At 34.6% G+C, this 27,838-nt stretch overlaps 1 protein-coding gene across 2 annotated transcripts in view; it reads left to right on the forward strand.

Moving 5' to 3' along the window:
• The window catches only part of FZD3 (frizzled class receptor 3), a 105,734-nt gene extending 96,148 nt beyond the window's left edge, over nucleotides 1-9,586 (forward strand). For both annotated transcript variants that reach the window (XM_019440886.2, XM_019440887.2), the window contains one exon: nucleotides 3,213-9,586. In XM_019440886.2, coding sequence (XP_019296431.1) covers nucleotides 3,213-3,426 — 214 coding nt within the window. In that variant the 3' untranslated portion in view covers nucleotides 3,427-9,586. The remainder of the gene's footprint in view (nucleotides 1-3,212) is intronic.
• Nucleotides 9,587-27,838: the final 18,252 nt, after the last annotated feature.

The following is a 27,838-nucleotide window of genomic DNA, read 5'->3' on the forward strand; positions in this document are numbered from 1 at the left end:
TCGGTTAAGCGTCTGCCTTCAGCTCAGGTCATGATCTCACAGTTCGTGGGTTCGAGCCCCACGTCAGGCCCTCTGCTGTCCACCCAGAGCCTACTTCAGATCCTCTGACCCCCTCACTCTCTGCCTTTCCCCCACTTGTGCTCTCTCTCTCTCTCAAAAATAAATAAGTAAAAACTTTAAAATAGCAGATCTGAAGAGTCCAAGGCCATCTTGAACCTAAAAGTCTAAATAGGGGTTTTCATAATTACAAAAATCATCTCGTAGAGATTTCTTTCTTAACTGTCAGTTTTTAAGTTTACATGTTAACACTATCTTTTGGCCATCACTTTCTCATCATCTCATGGTATCTTGACTATGAGATCACACACACACACACACCTACCTGCTTCTCCATATTCACTCTAGTGTAGACTCCTTGATGGATACTTATTGATCTCAGTGCTCCATGAAATAAAATAGCCTGAGGTAAACACACCTACACATGTATGTCAACTTCAAAGAATAAGTAATTGTTATTATGTGTATTATAAGTATTGTTGGCTTAGAGGATGGGTAGAAAAGGAAGTGGAGGAGTAAGTAGGTTGAGGTTTGGAAATGAATGATGTGGTGATAAGTAGGTGACATGAGAGGGTGACAAGGGAAAGCTAGAGAATGAATAATGAGATACTGGTTAAACCCAAATGAATTCAATTATTTATATAAATGGTAGCAACTAGTTTAGAGAACCAAAAAGAATAAATCATCTTTAAGTTTCTCTCATTTTGACTTTGGAAATATACCTTATTATCTTTTCAGCAAATTAACCAAATTATTTTGCCTAAGTTTATATTAAAATTAATGTACATTTTTATATTGTGTATTAGAGTAGATGGTTACAGTTTTTTAAATGACTGGCAAAAGATAAATAAACTTGGTAATTGCTATATATACAATTGAGATTAAACACTATAAATTTATTTTTCTGTGTAGTTGATTCCTAATTATCCATGGGCAGGTTGTTCATATTCTAGAATTTCATGAATAGCCTTATATTTCACTTAAATAGACAAAAGAACTCAGTATGGTAATTTTTTCTATGAAAAATGTATTCTTTGAGTCTTATTTGGTAAACTCAAAGATTTAGTTTTATTTTAGAAAATACTCAATTCATATTTTTAAATAATGGTTGGTTTTCATTTTTTAACTACTTTGATATCATTTAGTAAGCACTGCATCATACTTTGCTTTTTTTTGTTTGCCAATTCATTTGAAATAGATGCTTATGAAATCATTTTGAGAGGTGAAAGATCTCCAGTTAGCTGGCAAATTACATTTGGAAATAATCTTTCACTTGATTTAGGACAATAATCATGATGTCAAATAATAATTATTAACTAGAATAACAAGCTCATTCTGAAATATTTTCATTTGTAAACAATGTAATTAGTTTACCCAAACATGCAAATCAAAGTTAAAACTGTTTGCCCTGAATGTGAAATATCTTTTAATAGATAAGAATTAAATGCTTTTTTACCTGTTAGCATAAGAAGCTTTTTAAATTTTTGAAATTCATCTTTTCATTCCTTTTCTTTTTCTTTTTCTTTTTTTTTCTTTTTTTTTTCTTTGTCTTTTTTTCTTTTTGAGTGAGAGAGAGAGCAGGAGAGGGGCAGAGGGAGAAAGAGAGGATTTTAAGCCTGCTCCATACTGAGCACAGAGCCCAATACAGGGGCTGGATCCCATGACCCTGGGACCATGACCTGAGCTGAAATTAAGAGTGGGATGCTCAACCAACTAAGCCACTCAGTTGCCGCAATGCATCGTTTCATTTTCATATTTTCTTTTTTGCTTTATTCAAACTGGAAGCAAAAGACATGCTTTCTTTTTATCATTTTAAAAGGACTTCTGGAGTGCCTGCCTGGCTCAGTAGATGGAACATATGACTCTCCAGCTTGTGAGTTGGATATAGAGATTACTTAAAAATAAAATCTTTAAAAAATAAAAATAAATAAAAGGACTTCTCAATTGTTAAACTCTGTGATCTGATGAAAACTTTATTTGATAAGCACTTCTATAAAACTAAATCACCTCACTAGTGTATGAATCAGTCTTTAAAATCTTTAAATTTTATAAATGATTCTTACTGAATCATGAAATTTGTAATTATTATGAAGGAATGATAAAGGAATGATTTTTGACAGCCAGTAGATCTTCAGCTGCTCAGGATTCGTTCTTTTGCTGACTATTTTAAGACGGAATGTCCTGCTGAATCCTTTTTAATTTTAGAGGTATTGAAGTAAAATTTAGTATCTATTAAAATTATAAATTATATGCAGTTACATTTTCTTTGGGCTTTGTTTTACTAAATTAAATACTTTAAGAGGTGTGCGTGTGTTTTCTTATCTTTGATGTTCCCACTGTTGCCTTTCAAGATAAGCACAGTGATGGAGAGAAGACTGCCTGCCTGCACTAAGCAGTGTAGCTCAGTTAGCATACATTATACATTGTACTACTCAAAAGCTGGGTCTTGGGCTAGGGGTAAGGGGAGAATTTGCTTCGTCTGGAATATAGCTACAAATGTTCAGAGGATGTTACTAGAATATTTAAGTAAATGTAGCTTCTATGAAATAGATGTTCACAGCCTCAAGCCCTAATGAAAAGTAATTAAGACATTTACAGGTAGCTCTTCAGCCGTTAGCTGGGCTATCTGGAAAGAAGCTGTCGGCACATAACCGTCATCATTGCTTGCCAATTCATTCACCTTTTTATTTTTAGGTTACACTAATTTGTCCTCTAATTTCATATGCTCCCTCTTCCAACCCTAGTCTTTCAATAAAATTTGTTTTGTTGTACTACTGATTATAACCACCCTCATAGGCTCCCTGGGACAAGGCCATGTTGCTTCTATCATTGTTCCTCCTCTCCCATTTGAATGAGCAAAGTATCCATGCTTAGCATAGCTCTGTATCAGCCAGCTCTGTTTAACCTTAATATCTGTCCCTGTGCAATGAGTAAGACCTTCATTCTGAATTTAATTAGATGGGTTTTTACCCTTTCAGGTTAGCCGTGTGAATGTCTACTTTTTGAAATTACTATAAATCATCAAAAATTGATGGTTACTTTTTCACTGGTTGGTTTCCTAATCATTTTGCTTAATGAGACGTTTTCATGAGATTTTTAGTTTTATTTTCTAGTGTGTTGTCTTACCTACTTCAAAATACACTCTTCTGTGTTAGGTATACGCCCTGCAGTTACAGAGGAATGGAAGAGAGGCTCCCTCATGGCAGCACATCACGACTGACCGATCACTCCAGACACAGTAGTTCTCATCGGCTCAATGAACAGTCACGGCATAGCAGCATCAGAGATCTCAGTAGTAATCCTATGACTCACATCACACATGGTACCAGCATGAATCGGGTTATTGAAGAAGATGGAACCAGTGCTTAAATTGTCCTAAGATGGAGAACTTGTGCTGTTTAAAAAGCAGATTTTATTCTTTGCCTTTGCATGACTGATTGCTGTAACTCAACCGTTACCATGCTTTCAGTCAGGTGCAGATTGTGTCCATTGGGAAAGTAAATTTTTGCTTTTTATATTGCATCAACCTTAGAACATTAAGGCATCAAAAATGCTAATAATTATGTCATCACATAAATAATTCTTATTTCTAGGTTATGAAGAGATTATTTGTCTGGTAAGCATTTTTATAAACCTACTTATTTTATATTTAGAAAAATCCTAAATGTGTGGTGACTGCTTTGTAGCAAACTTTCATATGATATCAACTAGTTGTGAGATAACATTCTGGTAGTTGTATTAATAAAACAAAATTTCAGAATTAAGGAAATTTTCTATGCAAGGTTTATTTCTCAGATGAATAGTTGGACTTTGTAGTTTTCTTTCCACTAAGTGAAAAAGAACTGTGTTTTTAAACTGTAGGAGAATTTGATAAATCAGCAAGGGTATTTTAGCTAATAAGATATAAGATCAACAGAAGAAACTGAATAGTCTATTGAAGGCTCTTTTAAAATTCTATCAAAATAATCTTCATCCAGAGACACACAGGATTAGGATTAGCAATGGAATAAGAACAGAGATGGATCTTTTTTCCCCTGTGATTGTGCTGTCTTTATTACTTTTGTAAATATTACTTTTACTGGCTGTGTTTTTATAACTTAACCATATGCATGGTGGAAAAAGTTTAATTTGTAGCCACCTTTTTCCATGTAGTAGTATTGATTCATAGAGAACTTCATGTTCAGATCTGTTCCGTGGAGGCATGTAATAAGATAAGCATCACACATTATAAGCTTTTTTTGTGGGAACCACAATTACAAAATGGCAAAATGTTTTCTCTACATTCATTGTTGTATTTTTCTACAGTGAGATGTGATCTTGCCAAAGCCACCAGGCCCCTCCTAACAGTGAGTTGATTGTGTGCATTTGCATTGCCCAGGAGCCACTAGACTACAGCTTTCTGCCCCCACATTCTTATTTTCAGATTCTGGATCATTCTTTCCTTACAGTTGAAATATATATAACTTAAGTCCAAAGTGGTGATTAATTTGAGGTATTTGGAAACCATTGTAACTAAATGAAGCATGATTAGTCTTGCTGTGAAGTATCTTTTAGTCTTACCAATATCAATTCAAAAATGTTTGACATTCTGTTGTGTAATGTTTAAATAATTTACAATAAAACCGTGAACTTTAATAGGCATGAAATTGATCAGAAGGGAAAGAAAAATTCTGGAAAATGGTGGATGTGTTTTATAGTAAAGTGTATTTAAACAAGTGGTCCTCAGCCTTGACTAGACAAGAATCACTTGGGGAACCTCTGATGCCCAACACCTTCCTCTCTTTCAGAGGAGAATTTGTAGGGTTGTTTTTTTTTTAAGTTTTCTATGTTTTATTCTAATCTGCAGCCAGACTTCAGGTTGTTTTGAACTAACTTGCCCCCTGATAGTGATCTGATGGCATCATATGATATCACATGAATATCTAGGCGGACTCAATTTTGTGCTTTTATATATCATTACCTGATATGCAATTGTTCTCCACTTTATTTTCCATTATAAAATGTGGAATCTGGGGCCCCACTCCTAAAGTTTCTTATTCAGTAAGTCAAAGGTGGTAGGACTTTAAAACCTGAGTTCTAAAAATATCACACGTAATTCTTAATGCAGGTAATGCAAGAATCATACTTTGAAAAATGTTCTAGACTCTAGAGAGGCCTGGCTTTGCCATATGCCAGTTTTTTACCTTTAACGAGTAAACTGCTCTGAGCCTCAGTTCCCTTGTTTATAAATGAAGATAGAGGAGAAGTACCTACCTCACAAAGTTGTCGAATAGGGATCAAATGAAAAATCATACAAAAGCTCTTTGAAAACTGTAAAGCATTATGAAATATAAAGGATTAAGATTAAGGATTTAAGAGATTTGAGGGCTACTATTGTACATTCCTTGACATGTGTTTAATTTATGTGTACTTTTTTCTCTCTCCTTTAAAACAAAAATACCAAGAAATTAGGTGTTGAAAAAAAGGCTTCATCATGCAAAAAAAGTCAGTTTTCTGATAATAATTTGTATATCATATTTCTTTCAAAGTACATATATCTTATTGTTTATTATTGACTCTTTATAGGACATATTTGAACATTTAGCCCCAAAGTGTTTTTCTTTTTCCTCTGTCTTTATTGTCTTTCTCCTTGGAGCTGGAGTTCGTACTCAAGATACGCAGAATTTGAAATTCCCTCATAACTGACAATTAGTAAACCGTTTCTCTGAAGGCCAGACTTAGAACAACTCGTTTATACAATAAATCAATAATTCATAAGGCTTTTTTCTGAGAATCTCTCCTGAGAACAGCATGAGAAGACCAAAACAAACATTCAGAAACAAAAATAAGAAGTTAAAATAGAAGGTACCAGTTTGAGCTCAAAGATGTTGTCATCCATCGCCATCTGCATTATATTATCAATTGCCAAAATGTTAATTGATTTTCTTGTGCAAGTAGGCCAAGTGTAGACAGTTAAGTGCACATCCCTATGAAAATCTTAATTTTTGTGCTTCCTGATTTTTATATATTCATTTCTCTTGTTTGTTAAACTCCCTGTTGGCATATATGTAAATGCTATATTGATCTTTCATTTACTTTCAGTATCTTAATTTTGCTCCATGAAATTTACTTAATATCATCAGTCCCTTGTTTTAAATAACAGTATTTAGTTTGGGTCAGGTTATTTATCAAACTGGTGCTTTAAATTAAGAAATATTTTTAAGAAACTATTAAAGAACTATAGCAAACCAGCAATTTCAAAGTCTCAGTTCCCTTAAACCAACTTGAACAAGTCGAGACAGCTTTCTTACCATATGTTTAACTTTAATTTGTGTTTTGATTGGCATGTGATAATGTTTAGTATTTTATTTGTTCAGCTGACAACTGCGAAAATAATAGTTTCTCCAAGATGTTAATATATAATCAAGAGCTTTCAAAAAGTACTTTGATTTTAGCAATACTGTATTTAATTTATTCAATAATTAAAGCAAAAGATCATACTAAGCTCAAAACAATAATTGGTTTGAAAGAACAATTGATTAATAACAACTAGCACAGGGCTAAGTACAGAGTAGGTTTTTCAACAAATATTTACGAATGAACAACTCATGTTATGCAACTCACATTTACCCTTAGTAGTGAGAATCTCACCTCAAAGGAATTTGAAGTATCTAAATTTAAACTGAATGAAATGAAGTCTCTGCTTTACCAGAATAACATGTGGCAAGTAATAAATACATAACTTACACAAGAAATACTTACATAAGCTTGTACCAAAACTTGATATTAATTTTAAAAGGTGAACACCAATTCTTAGAAGTATTTAAGCTCTTGTTGCTTTATGTGAAATTAAATCTTTGTATACTAGTTGGGTAAACAAATATTCAAGTAAACCTTTGTTAGTAGTGATTTTCTTTTTCTGCTGCTTCTTAGAGCAAATGTATGAAAATTCTAAAAATCTTTTTAAATTAGAAAAATTTCCTACATTTTAGCCTACCTCATTAGTTTCTTTGTGATAAGAGCTGGATATAACAAATTATACCTATCTTAGTTGAGGCTATATCCCTGTGATGTAAAAGGAACTACTTAAAATGTTTTTAGAAAATGGTGGCCAGAGCTTAGAAAACAGTAACAGACCAAAATTTCATTATGATGATATTTGTACTGCTTTTGACATGCCAGAGGTATATTCCTGTATTATCGCTTGGATGATTTTCATCATCTAGTGCAGTGAAAATCCCTTTAGGCTTGGGATTCAGAGACCCATAATTATGATGTGAACAGGACAGGTCATTTAGTCTCAATTTCTTCAGTGTAAAATGAGGATAAGTTAATTGTTGAGCCCCAAACCTACCTCACTGGACTTTGGTTGTAAGGAACAAATGAGATAACATGAATTATCATGCTCTCTAACCTATAAATTGCTCTGATATTATTTGTTTTTGTTAGAATTTGGGGGTTGTAGAAAACAAGGATATGGTCTTCAGTAGTATTTAGCAACAACAACAAAATAGGCAATTAGACCAGTACAATCTTGGTACAATTTGGTACAATCTTTAAATCAACAATCCAATTAACTTTTTGAAAATGAGGTTCTTTTTCAAGAGTAGGTATGTCCTGAAACTGTGCTAGCTCTTGAGTATATATATAGCCAGTGTGTGCTCTCAAATTGTATACAATTAAATTTGCAGGTCAATCTCAACAGCAAGTTTGAGATCTCCATTATATTATTCTTTTGATGGAATTATGTAAGTACATGAGCTTGACTTCACTGAAACTTGTAAGAAAAATACAAAGAAGAGTGTAGGCCCTTTAACTTTTCTTTGAGGACTTTCATGTGCCTATTTCTTTCTGATTAAGAACAAGTTTTAAAAAGGTAATAGCTGTAACTTGCTGATATTCATCATGGCAAAACTTGAAATTTTAAGTTATTTAAAATTATCTTAATTGTATGTTTGTATATATAATTTTTTTAAACCTACATAAAGTAAGGATTTCTCCATTCTTTTCTGCACATCAACACACAAAAGAGCATTTTTATGGAACCTAGATTTACCAAGGAACTCATGCTTCTTTTAATTTCTTTTATACCTTTTTACAGCTGACTAAAATAAGAAAAAGTGTTTATATTCATTTATTTCCTAGTAGCCACATTTATACATTATTCTTGTATCATTTCTATTTTATATGAAAAGAATTATGTTGACATCTCTTCATAATTTAACTAATTCTCTTCTCTTTTTGTTCCAGTTGTATGGGTTTAGGGAAAGGAATAGGGAGACTAAGCATCCCGTACCCTTCATCTGACTGTAAACAGTCTCCTGGGATTTTTTTCTAATTTAATTTTAATCCTATACTTCTTTAATAGTCAAACTGAAATAGGATTGTAATTTTCTCCCAGGATCCAAAATCTTCTAGGATAGAAAATACTAAGGTCTACCTAAAACCAGCCATTTCTTAGACATTTCTATTGGATTCACAAAGATGTAATATACTAAGTTAATAAGCATATTTCCTATTCTGTGATCTCTAATTAGAAAGTAAAATTTTGTTGCCATAAAGATAAAAGAAAGTAAAGTTTCACTTATATTTTAGTCAAATCCCACAGCAGTACAACATTACATCCTATAAAAGAAAGTAGTTCCATCTATATAAATGCATTAAAGAATAGTTCCCTTCAGATTATTATTTTTTTAGTAATTATTTATCTCAGGAAATCTATTATGTCCTTTCTTGGACATTTTCATTGGTATGCTAGCATTGCTGTTAATTTATTTTCATTTTATTGGCTACTGTTACCAGTTTTTCCTGATAAATAAGTTTTTTACCTTGTAATAATTCATTTTTTGAAGATTCGGTGTTCCATTATTTTGATGATTACCATTTACTAGTGATATTAGTATTTATAAGACAGTGATATTTTTAAACTTATTATTTTATATTTCCTGAAGTAGGGTGAACTACTTTATTGTTGTTGTAGCCCTGGTGTTTTTGTTGTATGTCACCTTGTTTATATTGCTAACTTGCAAATATTTCTTTGTCTTGTGCTTATTGACTTAAAAGCTTTAGAGCTTCATAATTTTCTCTTTTCAGAATTGGCAGATTTCTTTCCCTAATGCTTAGTAAAAATACATTATGTTATTTTTTAAATACCACAGAATTTTGAGTCAGGAGACCTGGTTTCTAGTATTGCCTCTGTTTTCAGTGAGCTTTGTAACTAGAATTTTACCTCTTGGGACCTCAGGTTTTATCATCTGTGAATAGATGTGAAGAAACAGGGGACTAGTTTAGGTAGTGTCTCAAATTCCACCTGCCTGTAATTTGGGTGTCGCTTGACCATTTTGTAATCATTATTCTGGCTTACTTTTATTCTTGTTATTCTTCCCATGAACTATATTTACTAGTTCAGCCTGTACTGTTAATGAAATCTATGCTTAAATTGCTAGGATTCAGGTATGTTATTAACTTTGTTTTCCACTTATAATTTTGAGTGATTTTAAGGAGGAAATTATATTACAGATAATAAAAATAAAAGAAAGGTTACAAATAATTGACACGACCTTTTTTTTTCTTCCATAGGAAAAGTCTCCTAAAGCACTAACATAAGCACCTTAAAACTGGTATATAGGAGAAAAATGACAAAATTCTGTGGTCTTTGTTCTCTTAAATATGAATATAGCTATTTAGCCTTAACTTTAAACAAAATGTATTCATGATAAAATTAGTGAGCAAAGCGGTGATAGCACTGGCCCATATAGCTAATTAAAAAGCTCTTGGCTTTTACCAACATTAATATAATTATCAAATGTAAAAGGAATTTCGAGAAGTGGATTGAAATTTTTCTGTTTAACAATTATTCTTAAAATGTTCTTAGATTCATTGAATAAGTGTAATTGCCAGATTGCCATGAGCATTGTCCTACTTTAAAATGTTAGAGATAAATGTAGTTTTTTTTTTTCTGGCTATGCAGAAGATGTTTTCATAAAGCCTCCTTAACTGTCTAATAAAATAGAGATTGCATTAGTTCCATGTCTCAGCAGAGTTCTCTTACAGATTTAATTGTGCTCTCTGAGAACCAGGGAAGAGCCAAGGAAGTTACTTGTTACTTTTAGAGATCACTGCCTCTCTCTAATTGTCTGCATTAGCTCATATCAATCTGTTGAACACATTGGTCTATAGATTTATAATCCAGGTATTGGGTTTGGTGTTGGCTAGGTAGAGAAGAATAATGGAAGGTTGATGTTGGAAGATGGTGTGATGTCTTAGGCTATACTTGATTCCTTGTCTTTGGTCAGTCCAATGGATCAACTTTCCTGGCTTTCAGAAATTAAATGAGATGACTAGCTTCTCTCATTCAGACACAGCTATATTACAGTGTTATTTTGATTGCCTGTAAAGAAAAACAACAACAACAGCAAGAAACACCAGACCTTTATTTTCAGTTCTCTGGCTCTGCATGTTTTGTTATTACACTTGTTAAACTTGAATCTGAGGTCCAAACATTTCATTGAAGATTTTCTGGGTTTTGATAATAGGATATTCTAGAAGATAAAGCAGATAATCCTAGTGTGATTTAATTTATATTTATCCATCCACCATTTTTCTACCTACTTCTCCCCTCCCCAGTTTTGAAAAGGACGTTTAGAGTTGTCTTCCTTCACTCCCTTAGTTAGCCCCTGCCTCACATAGTTTTTCCCTAACTACTCTTGTCAGCAGAAATATTTAATAGGAAATGATTCTATATTTCTGGAACAAGATCAACAAAAAAGTTCTTGGCATTGAACTGAGGTGAATATGTAGTTGAAAATACTGTATTTTTTTAATATGTGAACTTAAAATTATTTTTTAATTATAAAAAGGGGTCTCTGATTTGAAAATATTAGTCTGGAAGTTCTTTTGTCATCAGGTGCTATTTCTACCTTATCAGAGTAAATCTGAATTCTTTATCATTCATCTTTTTAAAAAACTAACTTCTCTAGAATTACTCCATTTCACATATCTTTTAAAAAAAATTTTTTTTAACGTTTATTTATTTTTGAGACAGAGAGAGACAGAACAGAGCATGAATGGGGGAGGGTCAGAGAGAGGGAGACACAGAATCCGAAACAGGCTCCAGGCTCTGAGCTGTCAGCACAGAGCCCGACGCGGGGCTTGAACTCACGGACCGTGAGATCATGACCTGAGCTGAAGTCGGCCGCTTAACCGACTGAGCCACCCAGGGGCCCCGTCCATTTCACATATCTTTAACACCAACTTCAAACAACTTTTCTGCTTCTGTTTTCAAACGCCAAATTTTATTTTTGAGTTTTATTTCTTCATTGAAGTTTCAAAGTATTGCATATGTGAAGGAGTGACTGCAGTTTAGACATTTACTTTGGTATGATAAAGATAATACCACTACCACTGCTTTCTCCGAAACCCAGAAAGAAGAGTTCATTTGACACTCAAAAGCTATTAAATTGTCTTATTTTTTTTTATTTGGAAGAGCTATGGAAGCTGTTTCTTCTAATTTAAAATTGTTCAAGAAAATACTGACTTTACTGTATTTTAATCTGATAGTGAATTTAGGGAATTGTTTATATAAATATATGTGTCTACAACTAATAATAGTTCTGAGTTACTTTGTTTTCTATAATATTGTGATACCTGAAGCTTAAATTTATTTAATGTGAACTTTTTTTTTTTTTAATTTTTTTGGTAAGCCTTTATTTTGTCTTGTTTTGTTAGTGTTGTGTGTTAGGTTATTATGGTCCTCTCAGCAGAAAATCCTTTGTTAGATAGCCTGATTCTCAGAAAGAACAATTTAAAGAGATTTATACTATGTCATCATAGTTGGATAGTATTATCCTGAATTTGCTGGTTTTGTGAAATTGCTGGTTTTGTTCATCAAGAGTGATCAAATGTTTGCAATTTCATAATATATATTCAAGAAACAATCAAACAAAAGGTGTTTTAGAATAAATATATTAACTTTCCATTCTAATTCCTCTTATTAACCTATCAGAGACCTTACGAAGGAGATTCAAACTATAGATAACCATAGGTCCATCAAGAAAAGTCTGCTTTGTTTTGTAGTTAAATTGCCTAGTTTTAAAGATATTTAGTCAAAATGATTTTAGTAATTGAAAGCAAATACCTTTTGGGAATATGTAAGTTATATAAAAACTTTCATAACCTGGGATATTATCACATATCAAAGAACTAGTATGTAAATATCATTAGAGGCAAAATAAGTGCCCCCCCCCTTCCATATCTACTATGGACTCAAATTTTGCTAGCTATAGAATTTTATCTTCTTGGTAGGCATTCTGAAATGATACTATGTTATAGAGTCAACAGATTTGCCTTAAAATGCCATTTAAAGATTTTCTTTATACCTATGTTTCAAATTATAAGAATCAAAGTATATGGGTGTAAAAATGCATGTAAAAAATATGAATCTCCTACACAGGAAATCCAGAATTTTAGAAGAGCTATTATCTAAGAGGTTGTAAATTGGATTGTTCTAAACTCACACTACATCTCATATAAATAATATTATGAATAATAAGGGCAACACATTAGCCAACAAGAGCTGATCTGGTGCACTTCATATTAATCTAGTGTCTCAGTTTTGACTATACTTTTATGGTGGGGAAAATTGACTTAGATCTCTCAGTAATCACTTGGTATACTTCTTTCTAGGAGATACCCTGAGCCCTGCCCAGGTACACACACTCTCCATCTGGCCTATTCCTCTAATGCTACATTCCTCAAGACCTTCCTACCTGCCTTCTATCCCCAGTCTTCCTTATCAATACTTCCGAAGTATAATCTATATTCAAGCATTAGGAAGAAGGAAATTTGCTTTAATTTGTATTCAAGTGTTAGTCACTATAGCCCTTTTAACCTGCTTAAAGATAAATCTGCATTAAAGACAAACACATTGCTATTAGCACAAATTACTATCAATTGGAATATTGAGCTTTAAAACAAAAATGGAAATAGTGTTGGTTGGATTCTTTTGAGGCAAGAGATAACCATTAAGTGACCTAACTTAAGCATCTCTTGCTCTTTCTCTGAATGCATGTGATGTCTGAAAGTGCCGTATATTTTCAGTGACTTTGAGGAGGGGAGCTAGTCATTTGTAATTCTGGGTCATTGAAGTCAGGGTCTTGCTGATCCTGTGTTTTTCAGTTCAAGAGCTGTGTCAGGAGCATCTTAGATGTCTGTCACCCACACTCTTAAGATTCTGTGCTCGAGCCTCAGTTTTCTCTACCTCCCAGCTAGTCCTGTCTATCTTCCAGCTCTGCTCATTGATACTATAGACAATAGCTTTCCTCATTTTACTTTTATTGACAGTGACACCACCTTCTCCTTTTTTCAAGAGATAAAAAGGTAGAAGCGATATTCCTTTTTCATTATTTAAAAAAAAACAATTATTTTTAAACAGCTGGCACTTAGCAATTTAGTTTTCACACCCTATTCTGAATTAAATTGATATGGTGATTCTAAAATTGATTCTAAAATCTTAATCTTGCTTTTATCATGTAAGCATCTAGTTAGTGTTTATGCTAAAGACTTGTATTTTGTGGCATTAGTTCTTCACATTTCTTTTTTATGTATTTAAAATTGTTCATTTCTGAGTGGGAAAGTTACTGTTATTGAGATATGTATAGGGCAGGTGCACTTGATTAGAGCATGAACTGTACTTTCACGTTAGCTGGATGTGCTTTGCACTCTGCTCTTGTAGATTTATTTTGTTTACAGTAGACTGATGTCCATTTTTGTAAATGTTTTTACTTAGCACTTTAACTGTGAGTGTACAAACTGATTTTAAATGTAGTGGTTGTATATTTTGGTTATAAATTGGAAATTTTTAATAAAATTAAATTGTTCTCTATTTTGTCATTAGTATCTGATTGCATATAATTTTCTGTATCACCTTCTAGACTACTTAATTAACATATTACACTGCTATTTTTCAATTGGGTTTCATATTTTATATTCTAATATTACTAATATTTTTCATTTATAACATAGAATTCACATTATTCTGGAATATAGAAATATGTAAACAAAAACTGTCCAGTATCATATCCTTTTCTCTCACACTTATTTTGTCAATATAGATAAGACTGATCTCTGTTTATATAACACTACTGGGCACATAATAGGGGTTCAATACATATCTGTTGATAAAATTGAAAAGTATCTGTATCAGTTTTCTAATTAGAAATCCTACTCACATTAACAAATCAGTTGATTTTTTTCATGCATAGGAAGGCAGACCAGGATTCAAACTATTATTAGAGTTTCTTGCCTGGATCATACAGCCTTTGGTTCCAAGGAACCTTTGGAATCATAAGGTCTAACTTCCAAGCCAGTACAAAAATTCTTCAAAACTATCTTTTATAAGCCTCTGCTGGAATGATTTCAGTAACAGGAAGCTCACTACTCTGTAAGGCCTTCCATTCCATTTTGAGGAAACTCTAATTGTTGTAAAAGGCCTTGCATATATTGGGTGGAAAATGTATTTCTTTGTTACCTTCATACACTGGTAGTACTCTACAGATACACCGTAATTCTTTCACAGGACTATTTGCTAGACATTGGAGAAAAGATATGTTGTTTCCTCCAAATCTTTTCTATAAGCAAAACATGTCCTATTTTCCAGTTTCTCCATGACTTCCTATCAGATCCTAGTTGTTCCCTTCCAAAAGACTACAGTTAGGAATATTCCTCTTAAAATTTCCATAGAACTGAACACGTATCTCCAGATTCTATAAAACTAGTGAAGAATCTAATGTACACTATATTCTGTACACTATTACTTGTATTAAGTTTATCACAGAAGAATGGAGCACTTTTTTTTTAATGATCTCCCTCCAATTATTGAAGGATGAAGATATGCATATATACATGTCCATCAATTGTTCAAACTCTAATGTTTGCCAATTTCAGATATTTCTCTAAGGCACTGATTGGTCATTTACTGTGTGCCAGGCAATGAACTAAATAAAATTCTTAATCTCCTGACAGTTTATTTCTAAGGTGAACCAAATATTTAATAAAGATGTGAAAATACCCTAAATTGTTTTATGACTGCTAAATTAGGGAAGAATTTTTTTGAGTGTTTTGTTTTATGGTGATCATTAGCTAACTACACAAATTTTGATCATTAATAGTTTGAGTACTAATCATAGTGTATGTGCTGGGGCAAATACATAGACTAAACCATTGTTTTTTAGGTATGGGATCATTTCATCAAATAAAATATTACATGTCTCAGTACGTAAAACAGATAAAAGCAGGATTTTTAAAAGAGAAAGTGCCTGAAATCTTAATTATTTGACCTAGTCCTTTTATCTCTTCACTACAGCATCCTTGAATCATCTAGACAGAACTCTTAAGAGCTCAAAGAACCAACTTTATAAATTACATTACAATTTGACTCTGGCTGTGGTCACATGAATCTACACATGTGATAAAATTGCAGGGAACTATACACAGAAATGAGAGCTTGTAAAACTTGTGAAATCTATATAAAATAGATGAATTGTATCTATACCAATTTCTTGGTTTTGCTATTGCACTACAGTTACAAAAAAAATGTTACCATTGGGGAAAACTGGGTATGGGTATTATTTCTTAAAACTGCATGTAAATCTGTATCTCAAAAAGGTTAACAAATTTTTTAAATTAGTGAACTAAGTGATCTTAGGTCCCTTCTAAAATTCTGTAATTAATGCCCCATTCATTTTCTAGCTGTTTTTTTCCTTCTGTTAATTCTAAAGAACCTATTAGAATTATTTTTGAAGAGACTCTTGGTAAATGTCATTTACCCAGGAGTCCTTCAGTTCTTGTTTTGCCTTTCCTAATTTGATATTCTCACATGAAAACAAGACCCTGCTAATGTGCTCCATACATTTTGCCTGTTCCCATTCCCCTTCTTCTAAAGTTTCCAGGAATAACAATCAGAATCACCCCAGACTTTTGAGTGTGGTCAGCAGAATAATGGCCCCCAATTCCCAGAACTTGTGAATGTGTTATTTTCATGGAAAAAGGGACTTCGTAGATGAATATAAGATTGCAGACCTTGAGATGGAGATTATCCCAGATTATTCATGTGCGCCCAGTCTAATCACATGAGTCCTTAGAAGCAGAGAACTCTTCCCAGCTGCGGGCAGGGAGGTGAAAAAGGATGAAGGTGTAAAAGAGATGCAACATGGGAAGGACTTAACCCACTGTTGCTGGCTTTAAAGGTGGAGGAGGGAGACCATGAGTGAGGGAATGTAGTGGCCTCTCAAAGCTAGGAATGGCTTTCAGCTGACAGCCAACAAGAAAACATAAATCTCAGTCCTACAACAGCAGGGCACTAAATTCTGCCAACCAGAATGAACAAGGAAATTAATATTCCTCTGAAGTCTCCAGAAAGAAACTACTGACATCTTCATTTTAGCCCCCATGAGACCCATGTCAGACTTCTGACCTACAGAGATAATAAATTTGTGTTGCTTAAGCCCCTAAATTTAGGGTAATTTGTTATAGCAGGAATCAAAAACTAATAAACTGAGCCTCATACCCCCACATCTGCAGAGTGTAAGCAGTGAAAAAACAAGTAATGGAAAATGGCTCAAGGAGTCCATTAAAAATCAGAAGCACTTCAGAGAGCTGGTGAGTTGCCTGCAACAGACTGTTGAGGTTGGTGGAGACAGGTTGGAAGTATTGAGTAATAAGAGCAGTCACTCCCTGGTGCCTTTCTTCCTATTCTCTCTTTTAGTCTTCATCTTTTCCACCATTATTTTTCATTTTCATTTATTCCCATTCCTCTTATCCTCTCTTCCATCCTTTCCTCCTCTTTAAAACTCTGCTGTTCATTTTTCCCTGTTAATCAAGTATATGTTTTTATCTACTCCACATTCCCACCAGCATACCCACCCATTTGTCAGAAGAATAAGCCTTGGAAAAATATCAAGATTTTCAGGTGCAGCAAGGAGCCAAAAGGTTAAAAATCATTTATCACCTGGTCTGGGTACTCCATGCACCAAGAGGGTTATATGCAAATTGATTTATTCAAAACAAAACAAAACGGGCTCCTGGGTGGCTTAGTCTGTTGAGCGTCTGACTCTTGATTTTGGCTTAGGTCATGATCCCAGGGTCATGGGATCGAGGCCTGCGTTGGGCTCCATACTAAGCGTGGAGACTGCTTGAGATTCTCTCCCCCCACCCCCACCCCTCTCAACAACTCATGCTATTTCTCTCTTTAAACTAAGCTAAGCAGGAACTCAAAAATTTTTGAAAAATAACAAAAGCTTTTTGCTAAGGTATTGATTAGTCACTATCTTCTATTCTGCAGCTGAAGAATTATGCTGAGCACTTTTCACTATCTCTGTAGACAGCTCAAAACTAAACACCCTAAGGGGCTAATAGTTCATCAACTTCAAATAATATTAGATGAGCTACTGTATGGTAATAAATACAATTGAAGCATTTAAACATGTCACATGAGGTGAATCAATGAAGTAGGTATATTTTTTATTTTAAGAATTTTTTGGCACCAGATTTGGTAGAAAGTGCTGAATATGGGGAATAAATTCACACACTAATACCAACATGCAGACTTCGGGTTTCCCAAATGTCCTGGTGGCTAAAAGGGCAGAAGGGGTGTTCTCTGGCAACAGATCAGGCATGGTTGAGCCAGTTTAAAGGAACTGTTAATAGTCCTGAAGGCAGAGGTAATACAGGTGCCCTTGGCCATAAATTTAGTCGATTCCAAATGAGCCCTTACCATAACAACGAGGAGATAAGTCCCTCACATTCTCAGAGTTAAAATAAGCATTCTGAAAATTCCAAAGATTGTCTAGGTCCTATGGCCGCCAGATACTGGCTTGTTTCTGGAGCCATTGCTACAGCACTTAAATTTGTTAGTAAATCCAGAGGAGAACAAACTAAATCATTTAAACTTAAAAATTCTTCCTTTCCTCTCTTTTTTTCTACTTACTGTTAATTTCCTTTGCAGAACCATGCCATATTTAACTATAAGACTTTTAGCGATCATAATTTTAGTTGTTTTTTTCAGAGCCAAGTTCATATTTGTAGTGTTTTTCTTGTCCGTTGATGAAAGCTACTTTAGTAAATGATGTTTCATGTTTCTGGGAGCATTCAATAGCATGTATTAATTCATTCTTTTATTCAGCAAATACTCATTTGTTTACCTACTCTTTACCAAGTAGTAAGACCCTAGGAACTCAAAGAAGAAAATGACATGGTGTATACTCTTGCAAAGTTCACACTCCAGTGAGGAGATGAGATTTCTAACACTGGTGTGCTCAAAGTGTTATGTAAGCACAAATGTGGAAGAACTTACTTCCGCCATGAAGACCGGGCATACAGAGAACTTTATGGAATGTGAAAGAATTAATTGATTATGTAGGGGACAAAACAGGCAGTTGTTCTGTGGCAGTCCTGTAATCAGAATGTTGAGTGCAAAAGGAGGAAACAGACAATAACTAAGTAAAAAATTAACATATTAAGATAATAAATGCTATAACTTTCCTATAGGCAGGGGGTTAAAGTCTTGGTAAAAAATTAATGGATTTTGTTCAAAACGCAAAAGGGTGGGAGCGCCTTTTGGCGCTCAGGCCTTTTGGGTGGCTCAGTCGGTTGAGCGTCCAACTTCTGTTCAGGTCATGATCTATCTGTTTGTGAGTTAGAGCCCCACATCGGGCTCTCTGCTAACAGTGCAGAGCCTGTTGCAGATCCTCTGTTGCCCTCTCTCTCTGTCCCTCCCCCATTCACTCTCTCTCCCTCAAAAATAAAAAACATTTAAAAAATTTACAAAATGCAAAAGGGTGCATTGAAGCATTTTAATTAAGTTATTAACATAATTTTCTTTTAAAAAATTATTCAGAGTGTGGAGGTTCCTCAAAAAATTAAAGATAGATCTACCCTATGACCCAGCAATAGCACTGCTACCCTATAGCAATAGCAATAGGAATTTACCCAAGGGATACAGGAGTGCTGATGCACAGGGGCACTTGTACCACAATGTTTATAGCAGCACTTTCAACAATAGCCAAATTATGGAAAGAGCCTAAATGTCCATCAACTGATGAATGGATAAATTGCGGTTTATATACACAATGGAATACTACAATGGCAATTGTAGTGGCAATGAGAAAGAATGAAATATGACCTTTTGTAGCAATGTGGATGGAACTGGAGAGTGTTATGCTAAGTGAAATAAGTCATACAGAGAAAGACAGATACCATGTTTTCACTCTTATGTGGATCCTGAAAAACTTAACAGAAGACCATGGGGGAGGGGAAGGGAAAAAAAAAAAAGGTTAGAGAGGGAGGGAGCCAAAACATAATAGACTCTTAAAAACTGAGAACAAACTGAGGGTTGATGGGGGGTGGGAGGGAGGGGAGGGTGGGTGATGGGTATCGAGGAGGGCACCTGTTGGGATGAGCACTGGGTGTTGTATGGAAACCAATTTGACAATAAATTTCATATTGAAAAAAATAATAAATAAATGTGCCACTTTATATGCAATAAATAAATAAATAAGATAAAAAATTATTCTGGGGGTTCCTGGGTGGCTCGGTCGGTTGAGCATCCGACTTAGGCTCAGGTCATGATCTCACAGTCTGTGAGTTCGAGCCCTCATGGACTTTCTGCTGTCAGTGCAGAGCCTGCTTCAGATCCTCTGTTCACCGCCCCCTCTCTGCCCCTCCCCCACTCACAGGCACAAGCACCCTCTCTCTCTCAAAAATAAATAAAAATTAAAAAAATTATTCTGATAGCTTTATGAAAATGGATTATGAGGACTGAGAATTCACACAGGGAAACCAATAAAAAAGCAGTTGAGTTAGTATGGGTTAGAGATAATAGTGACTTTCATGCAGATGGTTTTGCAGAGATGGACAAAAAAGGAAGATTAAGGATGTCTTTTGAAGTTAGAGTCAATAAGACCAATATACTGGATGTTATAGATAAGGAAAAGGGGGTGAATAAAAGATAATTCTTAGTTTTTTAGCCAGGGCAGCTAGGTAGGTTATGATGTCACCGAAGTGGAAAAGACTGGAAGAAGTATAGATGTTAGAGGGTTCTGTTTTGGACAGGTTAAGCTTAAGGTAACACTACTAGCTATCCAAGTGAAGATGCCATGTAAGCTGTTGGATAGGAGTCTGGAGCTCCAGTTGAGATTTTGACCTGTGATAGAAATTTGAGACTCATCAAGGTGTAGATGGGATCTAAAGCCATCAGGCTATATGAGATCACCTTGGAAAAAAGTGGATAGAGAAGAGAAGTTGTGTAGAGCACAAAAAGTCAGGAAAGGGGACTGAGAGGGGGAGGCCAGTTAGCTAAGAAGAAAATCAAGAGAATATGTTAGGGAAGCCGGGAGAGAAAGTGTTCTAAGAGGAGGGAATAGTTCAACTGGTCAAATGATGGATAAAGATCAAATAAGATGATGACTAAGGAAGACGACATGATTTTACAATATGTAGGTTATTGAAAAGAAGTGGGAGAGAAGCCGTTGTGGAGTGGATTGGAAAGTAAATGGGGAACTCGCATTTTGAGCAGCTGGAAGACTACATACTTTTAATGACTCTCCCAATGAAAGCAGTCAAAATACTGGATTATATAAAAATCATACTGAAGGAAGTCCATTAGGCCAAAAGGAAATGACGCCAGATAGTAGCTCAAGTACACAGGAGGAAATGGATAAATGATAAATATGTGGGTTCATATGTTTTTTAAGTTTCCTAGATCCATTTTCGGTGTGGGGGGAGGCTATTTCCCATACACACCACCAATTAATTCTCAGACACTAGCAGGGTGTCCAAGAATTCCACTCAATTCTGACACTGTCCACCCAGAGATAGCATCAGATTCCACAGGATAAGGATTCAGTCCTATACAACCGCCCCCAACCACACTTCAGATGCCAGTGACAAGCCCTGGGCTATTACCTGTGCTTCTGACACACCGGCCACACAATGACCTCCACCTTAGGTTTGATTTATTTGCTAGGGCAGCTCATAGAACTCAGGGAAACACTTTCTTACTTTTCTAATTATTTTTAATTATTTTAATTATTTTATATATATTTTTAATTTTTTTTTAACGTTTATTTATTTTTGAGACAGAGAGAGACAGAGCATGAACAGGGGAGGGGCAGAGAGAGAGGGAAACACAGAATCTGAAACAGGCTCCAGGCTCTGAGCTGTCAGCACAGAGCCCGACGCAGGGCTCAAACTCATGGACCGTGAGATCATGACCTGAGCCGAAGTTGGACGCTTAACCGACCAAGCCACCCAAGCGCCCCTATTTTAATTATTTTATAGTATTAGTATTGTTTTATATCCAACAAGTTTTAATTATGTTTTATATTATATATTTTATTATATAATTTTATATAGTATAAAAATATTTTATTTTATATATTATAAACATAAAAATATATTTTATTTTATATGTTTTATTACATAAAACAATAATTTTATTATATAAAACAATAATTAAAATTTGTTGGATTTAGGGTCGCCTGGGTGCTCACAGTTGGTGGGTTCAATCCCCATGTTGGGCTCTGTGCTGACAGCTCAGAGCCTGGAGCCTGCTTTGGATTCTGTGTCTCCCTCCCTCTCCACCCCTCCCCTACTCATGCTCTGTCTCTCTCTTAAAACTAATAAACATTTTTTAAAAAAGATTTAAAATTTGTTGGATTTATAATATTTATATTATATACTAATATATGATAATTTGACAACATATATGACAAACACAAAGGAGGGGGAAGGGAATGGAGCTACATTGGAACAGTCTACACTAGCAATAAATTAGTATTAATTTTAAGTAGTTCTGATAATGCATACTATAATCCCTCGTAAAAGAAAATCCATATGGCAAGAAAATAACTGTAAAAAAAAATACAGTAAAAAAATCAAAATAGGCATTAGCATGTTCTACTACATATTTTTTAAAAACCTTGTTTAATGTTTATTCATTTTTGAGAGACACAGAGACAGAGACAGAGCACAAGAGGGGGAGAGGCAGAGAGCAGAGATGGACAACACAGAGTCTGACATGGGGCTTGAATTCACAAACCTTGAGATCATGACCTGAGCTAAGTCAGACGCTTAACCAACTGAGCCACCCAGGGGCTCCTAAATAATTTTTTCTTTAACACAAAAGAAGGAAGTAAAGGGAGAATAGTGGAACAAGAAGGACAAGAGATATAACAAAGGAGTAACAAAGTAGCAAATGTAACTCTAACCATATCGATAATTACATTTATTAACATGAATATGATAAATCCTCCCTCAAAAGCTATCAGTCAACAACCTGCACAAAAAAGCAATTTAATCCTATCTGCTCTTTCCAACAGGTACACCTTAGATTCAAAGACACAAATGGGTTGAAAGTAAAAACACGAAAAAAGATATGCCATGCAAACAATAACCATAAGGGAGCTATAGTGGCTATGCTAACACCAGACATGTTAAAGAGAATCAATATTGTTATTATAATAATAGAATTGTTATAATAATAAAAGTGTCAATACCTGAGGAAAATGTAACAATTATAAATGTATACATACCTAAAAGCAGAACCTCAAAATACATGGAATTAAACCTAACAGAAATGAAAGGGGAAATAGACAATTCAACAGTAATGGTTTGGGGTTTTTAGTAACTGGTAGAACAACTAGACATAAAAGCAGTGACAATATAGAAAACTATCAAACATCTCAGCCTAACTGACATATATAAAATATGTGATCTAAATATTGCAGGGGCACCGGAGGAACTCAGTCAGTAAAGCAAAGGACTCTTGATTTCCACTCATGATCTCATGATTCATGGGATTGAGCCTAGCATGGAGCTCTGTGTTGATGGAGCCTGCTTGGGATTCTCTCTCTCCTTCTCTCTCTGCCCCTCCCCCATTTGCACATTCTCTTTCTCTCCCTCTCTCTCTCTCTCTGTTAAAATAAACACTTAAAAATAAATAGATAAATAAATAATTAAATATTACAGAATACATATTCTTTCCAAGGACACATGGAACATTCTAGTGAATAGACCATATGCTATGAGCAAAGATTGGCAAACATCTCCTATAAATGACCAGAAAATATTTTTTTTTTTTTTTTTTTTTTTTTTTTTTTTTGCTTTGTGAACCACACAGTCTCTGCTGCAGCTGTGCCTGTTTATTCTTGTAGCACAAAACTAGTCAGAGATAATGCATAGACAGGCATGGCTGTGTTCCAATAAAATTTTGTTTACTAAACAGGTGGCAGGCCAGATTTGATTTGCGGGTCATAGTTTGCCAACCTCTGTGCTATGCCATAAAACAAGTCCCAATTAGTGTAAAAGGATTGAAAGAATGCACAGTATTTTCTTCAAACACAGCAGAGTTAAATAAGAAATCATTAACAGAAAGAAATCTTGAATAACTATTTTTTATATGAAACACACTACTACATAACTCACAAATTAAAAAGATGTCACAAGGGAAATCAGAAGATATTTTGTGATAAATGAAAATGAAAACAAAACAATGAGGAGCACCTGAGTGGCTCAGTTGGTTAAGCATCTGACTCTTGGTTTTGGCTCAGGTCATGATCTCACACATTGTGAGATTGAGCCCCACATCAGGCTCTGCACTAAGTGGAGCCTACTGAGGATTCTCTCTTTCCCTCTCTTTCTGCCACTCCCCTGCTCCCATGGTCTTTCTCTCTCAAAAATAAACAAATAAACTTAAAAAAACAACAACAATGAATTTAGAAAGATCAACCCCAAATTCATTCTATTATCCTAATATCAAAGACAAAGACATCAGGAAAATGAAACTATATACCAATATACCTCATGAACATAGATGAAAAAAATCTTTAATAAGATATTAGCAAACTGAATCCATCAATATTATAAAATATTGTATATATAATAATATTATATTATATATATAACTATTTATATTTATATTTATTATATATAAATATATATATTATATATAAAATATTTATATATAATAATTATATGCATCATGGCTAAGTGGGATTTATCCCAAGAATGCAATGTTGGTTTAACATCTGAAATATCAACAGATGCAATGTATTATGAACAAAAGGACGAAAGTCACATGAGCATCTCAATATGGAAAAAGCACTTGACAAAGTCCAACACCCCCTCATGGTAGAAACTCTTAGTAAATTACGAACATAAGAGAATGTCCTCAATTTGATAAAGAGTATTTGTGAACAACTAACACTTTATTTAATCATAAAAAACTAAATGTTTTTCCCTTAAGATTGAAAATAAGGCAAATAGGGGCGCCTGGGTGGCGCAGTCGGTTAAGCGTCCGACTTCAGCCAGGTCACGATCTCGCGGTCCGTGAGTTCGAGCCCCGCGTCAGGCTCTGGGCTGATGGCTCGGAGCCTGGAGCCTGTTTTCGATTCTGTGTCTCCCTCTCTCTCTGCCCCTCCCCCGTTCATGCTCTGTCTCTCTCTGTCCCAAAAATAAATAAAAAACGTTGAAAAAAAAAATTTAATAAAAAAAAAAAGAAAATAAGGCAAATATGTCTATTCTTTCCTCTTTCAACATTGTACAAGGCTGTGACTAGTATGAAAGCCTAGAAAATGATTGAACGATTTCAGACTGGAAAGAAAGAAAACTATCTTTATCTGCATATGACAACACTATATGGAGACAATCCCAAAAAATCTACACCCAAAAACCTATGAAGAACTAATAAATGAGTTTAGTAGTGTCACAGAATACAAGATCAATATTTTAAAAATCATTTATTTTCTTAATGTACTAGCAATAAGCAATTTCCAAATAAAATTTTAAAGTCCATTTACAACAGCATCATGAAGAATGAAATATGAATAAATTTACCAAAAGAATTGTGAAACCTGTACCCTGAAAACTACAAAACATTGCTAAAAGAAGCTAAAGAAGATCTCAAAACCGTGAAGAACTAAATCCATCTTCATGGTTTGGGAGACTCAGTATTATTAAGACTGAAATTCTTTTCAGGGTGCCTTGGTGGCTCAGTCAGTTAAGCGTCTGTCTCCAGCTCAGGTCAGGGCCTGCTTTGGATTCTGTGTCTCCCTCTCTCTCTGCCCCTCACCTGCTCGTACTCTTTCTCTCTCTCAAAAATAAATAAACATTTAAAAAAAGATTGAAATTCTTTTCAAACGGATCTATAAATTTAATGTAATCCCTGTCAAAATTCTAGCAGGTCTTTTGTAAAACATGACAAGTTGAGTCTAAAATTTATGGAAATATAATATATCTAGAATAATCAGAACAATTTTGAAAAGAATGAAGGTGGAGGACTCACACTACTGAATTTCAAAACTTATAAAGCCACAATAAATAAGACCATGTGGTATTGGTATAAAGATAGGCAGACAGCAATTAAAATCTTTAATTTATGGTTGATCAATTCTCAACAATGGTTCTAACAAAATTCAAGAGAGGAAAGGATAGGTTTTCTTTTTTAACAAATTATGTTGGGACAAGTAGATAACCACTTGCAAAAAAAAAAAAAAAAAATGAACTTAAACCCTAACCTCATACTATACACAAATGTTCAGCTAAAATACAGTGTTCACCAATATGTAAGAACAAAACTAAAAAGCTTCTAGAAGAAAACATAGATATAAATCTTCAGATGTGACAACAAAAGTTGTCCATACAAAAGTTGTCCAACAAAAGTTCAATCCATAAAATAAAAATTGGTAAATTGGCTTTGCCACAATTAAAAAGTTTTGTGTTCCAAAAGACACTACTAAGAAAATTAGAAAACAGGCCACAACGTGGGAAAAAAATATTTGAAAATCATATAAAGAGCTCTCACAATTCAGTAATGAGAAAACAACCCAATTAAAAAAATTTTTTCAACATTTATTTATTTTTGAGAGACAGAGAGAGACAGTGTGAGTTGGGGGGGGGGGGGTGGGCAGAGAGAGAGGGAGACACAGAATCCGAAGCAGTCCCCAGGCTCTGAACCGCCAGCACAGAGCCTGATGCAGGACTGGAACTCATGAATCGCGAGATCATCACCTGAGCCGAAGTCAGCGCTTAACCAACTGAACCATCCAGGCGCCCCAACCCAATTTTTAATTAAAAAAATTTTTTAAGTTTATTTATTTATTTTTAGAGAGGATGGGGGACAGAGAGAGGAGAGAGAGAATCCCAAGCAGGCTCCTTGCTGGTAGGAGCTCGAACTCACAAACCATGAGATCATGACCTGAGCTGGCATCAAGAGTTGGATGTTTAATTTTTTTTTATGATTTATTTTTTATTTGAGAGAGAGACAGAACACGAGTAGGGGAGGGGCAGAGAGATGGAGACAGAAGCTGAAGCAGTCTCCAGGCTCCAAGCTGTCAGCACAGAGTCTGATGTGGGGCTTGAACCCATGAGCAGTGAGATCATGACCTGAGCCAAAGTTTGGATGCCCAACTGACTAAGCAACCCAGGCACCCCAACAACCCAATTTTTTAAAGTTCAAAAGATTTCATGTTTATTTATTTTTGAAGGAGAGAGAGACAGAGCGTGAGCAGGGAAGGGACAGAGAGAGAGGGAGACACAGAATCTGAAGCAGGCTCCAGGTTCTGAGTTGCCTGCACAGAGCCCAATGCGGGGCTTGAACTCACAGCTGTGAGATCATGACCTGAGCCGAAGTCAGATGCTTCACTGACTGAGCCACCCAGGCACCCCTAAAGTTCAAAAGATTTAAAGAGACATTTCCCCAAAGAAGATGTATACTTGGCTAATAGACACATGCAAAGATGCCCAATCTCAGTTACTAGGCTAATTCCAGTTAACCTACAAGTTAAACCATACCCCAGCAAAATGGCTATGCTAAAAAAGACAGATAATAGCAAGTGTTGATGAAGCTGTGGAGAAACTGGAAACCTCATATATTGCTGGTGAGAACATAAAATGGTATATACACTTCGGAAAACAATTGGGCACTTTCTTAAAAAGCTAAACATAAATTTAACATACAACCCAGGAATTCTACTATGAGGTGTTTGCACATGAGAAATTAAAACATATGTCCACACAGAGACTTACACATGAATGTTCATAGCAGCATTATTCATAACAGTCCCCCAGATGGAAACAATCCACATCCTTGTTAACTGGTGAATGGGTCAACAAAATGTGGCATATCCATATAATGAGATTCTATCCATCAATAAAAAGGAAGGAATTACTACTATATACAGTGGAAATAAACCTCAAAGATATTATGTTAAATGAAAGAAGCAAAATGCAAGAGGTTACATTTTGTATGATTCCATTTTTATGGAATGCGCAGAAATGTCAAATCTATAGAGACAGATAGATTAGTGGAAATGGGCACGAGAGATTTTTTTTTTTTTTTTTTTGGCAATGATGAAAATGCTCTAAAATTGTACTGTGGCGATGGTTGCACAACTTCATATAACTTTCCTATAAATCTAAACAGGTGACTTTTTGAGGTAAATGACACCTCAAAAAAGCTAAGGAAAAAAAAAAACCAGATTGACTTTAACTGTGGAGTCAATACCTACAAAGTCGTCACTAAAAACTTGAGTCATCATTCATTAAAAATAAATTGCTGGAAATTCTGGGGATGTAATGGACAGCATGGTGACTATAGTTAACAGTATTGTACATTTGAAAGTTGCTAATAGAGTAAATCTTAAAAGTTCTCATCAGAAGAAAAAAAATTATAATTACATGAGGTGATGAATGTTGACTAAATTTGTGGTAATCATTTTGCTATATATACATTCTTTTGTTCCTGATCACC

The sequence above is a fragment of the Panthera pardus genome, unplaced genomic scaffold (assembly GCF_024362965.1).
Source record: "Panthera pardus isolate Hobbes unplaced genomic scaffold, ASM2436296v1 HiC_scaffold_13, whole genome shotgun sequence".
In the NCBI taxonomy this organism is placed as follows: Eukaryota; Metazoa; Chordata; class Mammalia; order Carnivora; family Felidae; genus Panthera; species Panthera pardus.